Source organism: Acanthisitta chloris, unplaced genomic scaffold (assembly GCF_000695815.1).
Source record: "Acanthisitta chloris isolate BGI_N310 unplaced genomic scaffold, ASM69581v1 scaffold5803, whole genome shotgun sequence".
Classification (NCBI taxonomy): Eukaryota; Metazoa; Chordata; class Aves; order Passeriformes; family Acanthisittidae; genus Acanthisitta; species Acanthisitta chloris.
In genome coordinates, this window is record NW_008663119.1 from 1 (window position 1) to 9,423 (window position 9,423).

Consider the following 9,423-nt stretch of genomic DNA (forward strand, 5'->3'; position numbering starts at 1 on the left):
CCCCTGGAAAGGACACTGCCCCGAGCAGCCCTGGAAGGGACACTGCCCCGAGCAGCCCTGGAAGGGACACTGCCCCGAGCAGCCCTTGTCGCGACACCCCGTTCGCCGCTCAGGAGTGTGCCGGGGCGTGTGAGTGGAGACAGCGATCGGCGGTGCCGGTTGCGGTCCCGAATTGAGGGCTGGGCTGGTGATTTGCCTGGTAACTGCTCACACCTTTAGGCGAAATCACCTTGCACAAGGAAAGCCGCAGCCCTTCAAGTGCTCCTGCACGGCTGACATTTATGGCACAGAATCCGGTTAGGGCTGCTTTACTTAATCCCTAGACTCCCTTTGGCAGCATTGCATAAAGGGCATTAGAGCCCTCCTCGACTCTGTCTCTGTCACTCAGCCTCTGTCTTTCCATTTCTTAAAATCTTCACTTTCCTCCCTCACTCCTTTAGCCACAACATTGCCCCTGCTATAACACAAATCTTGTTTTCCTCCACAGTTTCTTAAACCATTTACATCCTCTTTAAATTCAGTGACAAAGCTGCACAGCCCTTCTGAACCCCCACAGCAGGTGACAACAAGGGAATGGATAAAGACAGACTCACTGGGCATTAAAAGTAGGGATCCTGTTTAGCCAGTGAACTGTAATAGTTTATTTGTTTGATTCCCGACTCCTTCTTTCTTTATTTATTACATCAGATTTGTATTCTAGCTTGCAAGAGCATTGGGAAAGGAAACAGCTTCATTTTGCTCAGTAGATCTGTTGTGCAAATAAAAAGCAGTAACTAACTTGCACAACACAGCTCTGCACTTTAGATCTGCACATTCGTTGAGTTTTATGGGCTAATTTGGGAATATGAGTTCATGCAGTGAAGAACTGAAGGTTTTGTAGCTGGTTTTATATATGATATTTCATTGTTATCAAGTGTAATTGAAACAAAATTGAGCACAAAGGTGTGCCAGGCAATACTGGCAATTACAATGAGACTCAAGGCAGCCAGTTTGGATGACCTTTTTAAAATTTCTGGCATTACACTGGATTTGAGTAGTGCAAGTGAATTGTTTTACAGACTGTAGGATGTGAGAACTTGGGAATATTGGATTTTTTCTGAATCAGAGCTCTGTGTTTCTTTAAAATTTCCCCCATGTACAGTTCAGTGTAAGTATGATGCAGAGTTTTTATACCTTGGCTGACTCAAGACTTTTAAAGATGCCTTCATTTGTTTTACCTTCAACAGGGAAGGATTTTGGAGAAGACTGGACTTTGCAGCCAACTCACTTTTGGCCGATACGTACGACAGGGACGGAAACTAGGGCTGGATCCAAAGCTCTTTATCCAGGATCTGCAGTTTAACAAAGTACCTGTGAGGGTTTATCAGCCTAAAGCTACCTCTGATGGGCGAAGGAGAGGCATCCTCTTCTTTCATGGAGGAGGTTGGGTATTTGGAAGCCTTGGTAAGAGATTTGATGGAGGAATTGTAGTAATGTAGAAAGAACATTCTCATCTGATGAGATTTCAGCATGTGATTTGGGGAGGAGTCTGAAGCCTGTTTGGAATGAACATTCCCTATGCTGCCTCAAAGATTAGGGTAGAAGCAGAGCACTAATGACAGTATTTCTTTTCCAGATACCTATGAAAAAGTATGTCGCTACCTCTCCAGGGAGAGTGACTCTGTAGTGGTGTCTGTGCAGTAAGTGAACCCTACTCAGCTCTATTGTTGGGAGATTTTTGTTGCTGTGGTGCCACAGCAGAGCTGCACTGGCTTTGGAGATGTTCTTTTCATGGCAGAGAAATTTCTAAAGAAATCAGTGAAGTCCATAAAGAGACAAATAGTGATAATGGAGATTTCACAGCCCTTAACTGTTCACGCCATGAGATGCTCAGAAAAGACCCAAATGGAAATAATTGGCACACTAAGGAAATCTATAAAAGCCAATCAAAAGCTTAGGTGAAAAAAAGTCTTCCTTCTGCTGAGCATATGAACATGTAATAAGATGCTCCAAGCAATTGGTGTGTATAGAAAAAGAAAGACTAAGCACACTCTATTCCTTCCATTTTACACAGAGGAAGCAGAGGCACAAAATGATTAAATTATCTTGTCAAGAATACAGAGGGAATTTTCAGTGTGACTAAGAACTGTGATGCCTCAGCCAGACCCTTCATCAGAGACAATCTTTGTGACTGAATACACAATTTGCAGCTTATCTGCAATCACAAGCTGAGTGTCTGCTTAGGAGGTCATGAAATCCTAACCTAGAGCAAAAACACCCTAAATTGATAGGGCTGAACGACAGCATAGGATACAATTTCCTGATTGCTGCTAACAATGTCTCCTTCGCTTATACATGTCCCTCTCTGTGTCCCAGGTACCGTTTAGCCCCTGAACACAAGTACCCTGCGGCGTACGAAGACTGCCTGAACACCACCGAGCACTTCCTGAGCAACACCGAGCACTTCGGGGTGGATCCTGCCCGAGTCATCGTCTGTGGGGACAGTGCTGGGGGCAATCTAGCAGCTGCTGTTAGCCAGACCCTTGCAGGCAGGTCAGACCTCCCCAGACTCCGTGCTCAGATCCTGATCTACCCAGGCCTTCAGGCACTGGACTTCAATTTACCATCCTATCATCAAAACCGAGGAGTCCCTCTGCGCTTCCGAGAACGTGCCGCTTTCTTTGCTTTGCTCTACCTAAATGGGCATGCAATGCACATACAAGAGGTCTTGGAGGGCTCTCATATTCCTCCAGACATGAGGCTGAAGTACAGGAAGTGGGTGAGTCCAGATAACATCCCTGAGAGATTTAAGGTCAGAGGTGTGAAGCCGCTCGGACCCATCGATTTTATAGCTGAAGTTTATGAGACAGTGAAGAGATTCTGTGAGCCCAACCTGTGCCCATTGCTGGCTGAAGATGCTGTTGTTCACCAGCTGCCTGAGTCTTTCATCCTGACCTGTGAGTACGACGTGCTGCGGGACGATGGGTTGCTGTACAAGAAGAGATTGGAGGACAATGGTGTTCGAGTGACCTGGTACCACCTCGAGGATGGATTCCATGGGATCATAAGCCTATATGATTATTGTGGTTTCTCATTTCCATCTGGGAAAAGGGGATTGGACAGCGTGGTTACCTTCCTAAAAAGCTTATAGTAAACATCTTAGATTCCATGAGTCTGTTCATGCCTCAAACCTAGGGAAAACATCTTTTTAGGATATTTAATATCTGGAGATGGGTAGTCAGTCAGGGGCAGCCATGAACAACGATAAACAAGGCTCATCAGAACCTCATTCCAGCTGTTAGTTGGAACATGGAATATGCAAACCTTATACAAGCTTGTACCATACTGCAAGCCCTTTAGCTCTGTCAGTAAAGAACAGTACTTTGAATGGACATCCTGGCTTGCTCCAGTTTCAAATAAAATGTGTCTGTATGAAGAGAAACTGTGTGTGATGCAGGCATGTGTGGTGTGTTGGTACAGAGGAGTAGGTGAGATGACAGTTCTGAGTTCAGAGAACAAAACCCACCTCAGCTGACTTCAGTGGGTTAGGAGCCACTGTTTTGGTCAACAATAAGTAAAATGCAGCCTAGAACATGGTTACTGTCACTGTGGAAATAACAACCACAAATGGTTCCATGGCAGTTCCACACAGCACCCACGTTGGCAGGACTGGAGCTCCTTTCTGCCCCAGTTTAGCACTGGATTACTGAGTCATGTTTCACCCACATAACTTGAAGGACAGTTCCAACAATCAGGGAGGGTAGTGCTGGTGAGACAAAGAAATGTGATTGCATCACAAAAAGATGGACAGGATTGGTGGAAAAGTGAACCCAAATACTACTGAAGCTCTCATTGGAAACTGGGTGGAAGAGAGGAAAAGGGTAAGAGCAGGAAGGAGGTGTGAGAGCAGGAACAGAGTGGGTCAGAACCAGTGCTGTGGGGGTAACACATGGCTGCAAACATCAGCTGGAGTCCAGGCTCATCTCAGAAGGGCAATAAAAGGGAGAAGGATAAGCATCTTGCTTGGCCTACAATAATTAATTCAGTTAATGACCTGCCATTCCTCTCCCTGAGTCAGGGCAGAAGCAATGCCTGAGCACATGTTCCATTGTGTGGTTCATACTGGGTAGAAAATTGGCAATTAAAAATGCTGTGGCACTTTTTGTGGCAGACACCTGAGGCTGCTATAAAACTTAAATACAGCTGCACAGCAATATAGACAATAATATATACCATCACCGTGCAAGAGAGGCTTCATTAATCCCTCCAGAATGTAGTAATTATTATAACTTGTATCTTTAATAATCTGGATATAGGTTTCATTTGCCTGTAGAAACAAGAGCATCTTTGCTAGCAGAACTGTTTGATGGATTGCACGCTCCGCTTAAGAGCTCAGCAAAATTTTATCATTAGACATTAAACTTTGTGAAAACATGCCAGTTAGGTTCAATATTGGAGCTGTTCAGGCAAATCCTCCTGACTCTGCAAAAATTACTTCCTTTAGATTTATTTTTTTCCTGGAACAAAATGCCAGACTATATTGCAGAGCCTGCCAGCTGCAGCAGGAACAGGAACAAAGGAGGAGGGGAAATAGTATTCATAGTATGTTGAGGGGTTGGAATGGAGCTTAGAGATGATCCAGCCCCAACCCCCTGCCCTGGACACCTCCCACCAGAGCAGGTTGCTCAAGGTTTAGCCAACCAGACTTTGAATACCACCAGGGCTAGGGCAGCCACAGCCTCCCTGGGCAACCTGTGCCAGTGTCTCATCACCCTCACAGGGAAATGTTTCATCCTAATATCTAATCTAAATTTCCCCTCTTTCAATTTCTCCCCATTACTCCTTGTCCTATCACTGCAGTTCCTAACAAAGAATCCCTCTCCAGCTTCCCTGGAGCCCCTTCAGGTGCTGGAATAGTTCATCCATCCTTTTCAGGTGCTGGTCCCAGTGGCAAGTGAAAGTATTTAACACCAAACCACAGATCGTTTTTCAAGGGCTGTACATTACTCTTAGTCCAGAATTTTACACTGATTACACCATCTGAGGCAAAGTACATAGCTCAGCCTTCTTCCCATATCAGAGCTTTTGAGATGTGTAGATGAAGGAAGCAGCACTGGGACAGAGCTGCTGTGATTACCAGGCTGCCTTAGCTATCCTGAGTCTTAGGTATCTCTTACATTTATAAAAGACACCAAGAAACTCAGCAGCAACACGTACAGAACAACCTTGATCTGCTTCCCAGCTCACAGACCAAACACTAAGGAAAGCAACCATGGAGAAACTTGAGGTCAGGCAAAGAAAATTCCAGTGTGGGACTTTACGTGCCAACATTCCAGATAGAGATGATCTGTGACTAAGACTTAAATCCTATTTTATATATCCTTAAACAACTATATGTGTACAGGAAGGCACTGCAGCTCTGTGGCCATTGACAGGCCCCAGGACTCTCCTGGATTCCAGCAGGATTCCTTCCCCAGGCAGACAAACAGCACACAGTGCTTGGGACTCTCTGGATGTTTCCCAATCTCTGCCTCAGAGGGTGACCAGGGCACATGAGGAAAACCAGCATGTTTCTACCAGCTGGGACTGGGTATTGTGTCTGCAGAGCCTTCCCTGGGCTCCCCTAGGAGCTTGCTGGTAAAACAGGATTATTGTAATCAACACACCTCCGATTTATATGAACAAACCACTTCAATGAGGCCCAGATCTTGCACAATGCTTTTCCCACAGCTATCATCTACTAGAATGTCCCTTCCACCAAGGTGCCTCTCCACCCCTGAATATTGTTGTCCTTCTCTCTAGACAGCTGGAAGGCAGGATAAGCAATGCCAGTGCACGATAAAACACTTAAGCAGCACAAGACAATCAGCTTTTCATTTGCAGCCTTCTTAAATGTGTCTGCAAATCCATGATGCAAGTGTTGAAATCAGACTAATCAGATCTCATGACATACAGATACAGTTGCTTAAGCTAGCTGGAAATTTACATTACTTGAAATGCAAATGCCCTTATTTTCAGGGATTAAATTGTAAAGCAAAATAATGCAAGGGCTGACAAAACTGTGTGATAGCCCTGGCTCAAAAGCACACTGAGCCACCTGAATGCTGTGTACAGAGACAAACAGCAGGATTTCATCATGTGCATCTCATTTCAGGGCCTGCCAATGCAGCACTTCTTCACCCACCAGGAGGAACCAAGAAGCCAAAATTCAGTATCAGAGTATGACAATAACTGCAGTAGACACAGTTACAGCCTGAGCTGGCCTGGATGCAAGTTGGCCTGGATTCCTCAGAAATCAGATTTCCCCAGTCTTGGTAGCTTTTGGCATCATGAATTTAATCAGATGGAACATGGTGCAGTGATCAATATATGGATTTAGAGCCAGGAACCTCCTTCTGTTTTAATTCTGAAAATGGATCTTGTGCTGACTTTTGGCTACTTTCTTACCCAGACAGGAGCTTATTTTTTGGCCTGATAAAGTGGAAATATTGTCCATACAGGAATACTTAATCACCACAGGAGGCACTGAAGGAGACTGTCAATGAGCAGGTTCCTCTCCCCTGTTCAATACCAGCTGAAAACAAGGAGAGCTGTGGGATACAACTAACAGGAGAATTCATGGAGTATTATTTATGTCTCTGAATTAAGGGAAATGTACAGCTCTGCTAACTTTTTTAATAACTACCAGAGAGGACTCCTGATTGATGCCCTTACTGCAGTCCTGTGGATACCTAACAGTGATGTTCCCTTCCAGCCAGAGGGAAGACACACATGCCCTGGGAACAAACAGTACAAACATTTCCCATGACAACTGTGGAGTAAAACCACCAGGAAGAAAAATTTAATTCTATAATTTCTAACATTTAATCATGAACCACCCACCAACTTCGGGCTTCTCAAGCACCTAAAGAAAAACTACACAAGAAAGAAGCTGTGTCTGCACTGTTTCCTGTGAAAGCACAAAGACTTCTGCTTTTGCTACTTGTCAGCTAAGACAAAGCCAAAATTCATGACCTCCCTTCCAACCAGGGACTTCTTCCCCCAAACAGTGAGAGAATCCTGGACTATGAAGGGGGTCAGAAATATCTGAAGCTATTTGCCACCTGGAGAGAGACAGAAAAGCCAGGGATGCTCCTGTGTAAACTGCTTAGGGTGATCTTAAGCACTACTTAATATAGCTTGTTGCTGGTGTGAGCTGTTTGTGCAGGAGGAATGAGAATTAGGTTATATAGGCACAGAGATTTTTATGAGTTAGAACAAGTTGTTGGGTTCCATCCTGACCTGCAGATGGCTGGGAAGGTTTCAGAAGACATTAGATCACTGAAAACAAATTTTTCATCTCTTGGTTTCTAGTCAATGAAGAAAGGAAGAAAAAATATCCAATAGAGTGGGATTGAACCTGCAAGAATATCAGCCTCTTAATTGCTTCGCCCTTTGTTCGTTTTTACACAGCTTGCCGCAAGAATATCAGTCTCTTAATTGCTTTGCCCTTTGTTCGTTTTTACACAGCTTGCTATGCATTTCTTCAAAGAAAGAGAAGAAAAGAACTTTGTGTTATCCCATAATATATCTGAAACATCCCAGAATAAAGCAAACATGAAATAGCTGCATGCCCAAGGACAAGGTGAAGCAAGGTTCCTGCCAATGCAGTAAGCAGCAGACCTTGATTCCCCTTGGCTTTACGTAGGGAACAGCACTTAATGGGAGATAAGCTGCAAAGTAAACTACATCAGCTGACCTTGCACTACCAAACAGCAAACCTAGAAGAAATAGCTTTAGGTGGCCTTTACACTGCTGGGTAGGCCACTCTGAGACTTTACTCCGTTCAGAAAGTACATGAAAGACCTATGCAAAAAGTGTTGGCAAAAGTCCAATCTCTTATTGCTCTAATGTGCAGCTTCTGCATTTAAATCAGGTTTGGTCCAGAGCAGATATCTGCAAGGCTCAGCTGCTCTTGGGCTGAGGCTCAACAATAAACCTGCAGCAAGTTAAAGGCTTAGATTTGATAGATCTGGAATTAATTCCATGCAATTCATCACTTCTGCTCAAGATTAGCTACACTAGAATTATTCTTAGGAACAAGATAAAGCATATACCTTAGTCTTGGCATGGACAAGCCCCTGGCCATGGTCTGCATGGAGTTTTACCTCTGCAGCATTTTAGCCACTGTGATGTTGATTTGTTTTTTTCAAGGTTGGGTTTTCGACTGAAGGGCATTGATGGTTCAGACGTGTGTGCAGAGCAACAGTGGCACCTATTGGCAATGGGATTCAGCCTGGAGACACCCAAAAACGCCTGCAGGAGAGCTAGGCTGTGTGAACCAGAACACAGCGTGGCTAATGAAATCTTTCAGAGATGCAAGAGCTCTGATAATTAGATAAGCATTTTATGAGGTTTTTTTTTTTTAGGCTTCAAAGCCTCAGGGAGATCAAAGGCAATTAGAAAAAAATTGAAAGCAAAATAGGTGAAAGTCACTGAATCCCAGCCAGCTATTAGTGCTGGGCTATTAAAAACACATCCTCTTGCAAAGGCATCTCGAAAATAATCCATAAAAATGGATTACAATGGCGTGAAAATTGGCAGATACAGAAATTCTTGTATCCACGAGGAAGTCCCTATTCATTTTATTGCCAATCTATCTACTAAAAGTGTATTTTTTCTGTTCATTACCCATGTGCTAATATTTTTAATGACAATACCAATCAAGCAGGAGCCTTAATAGCACGACAGAGCCTAGAGAATATCTAGAACACAGCTTAGAAAATTACACAAAGGTAGCCTTAATTTCACACAGCTCTGATCAGTTTGCTTAAAAATCTCCTCATCAATCATTCAGAGTTATTAAATATTTATAGAAAATGAAAAATTTATGGTTATCATCTAATGTGCTTCTAAAAGCAAAACTCATCTATGGGAAGAAATGACTGGCTTGATGTGGAGGGAATTACTGAGTTGCACAAGAACCACCTATGAAATTTGTATGAAAACATTACTTCCAAATCTGATGCTGCCTGGGCAAAGCTCCCCAGGCACAGGTCTGATCTGCTTTTTATTGAGCCACTTACAAGTAAAATATACAAGCACAACACCCAAAGGAAGCCAAGGTAAGGGGATGAGATGCATTCTGGTGGAGAGGTGCTTAAACAGGGAAATGCACAGCTCCACCAGACATGTCACTTGGGATTAGTGATACCCAGTGGCAAAATATCTCCTTTGAACTGTTTAACTCATTAGCTGTTTTCACCTCAGCAATAGAAATCTACATCACCAAGATCCAGCCAGCTCTGTGGTGGCTCCAAGTCTTCTCCAGCACTTGGTCTGAGAGCAGTGACAGTGGAACCAAACACCAACCAGCCAATAAGAAAACCCAAAGGAATGTATCTTTATCCCAAATAGTCCACAAGACAAAATTTCACACAGAGTAACACTGATAACCAAACTCTT

General features: G+C 43.8%; 1 protein-coding gene across 1 annotated transcript; it reads left to right on the plus strand.

The window, feature by feature from the left end:
- Positions 1-1,226: 1,226 nt before the first annotated feature.
- On the plus strand, positions 1,227-3,421 carry LOC103798594 (arylacetamide deacetylase-like 4; the record flags this gene model as incomplete). The annotated part of the gene is made up of 3 exons (XM_009070869.1): positions 1,227-1,443; positions 1,616-1,679; positions 2,356-3,421. Coding segments are annotated over 3 exons (1,056 nt in total), but the record flags the coding sequence as incomplete, so codon positions are not given.
- Between the last annotated feature and the right edge of the window lie 6,002 nt (positions 3,422-9,423).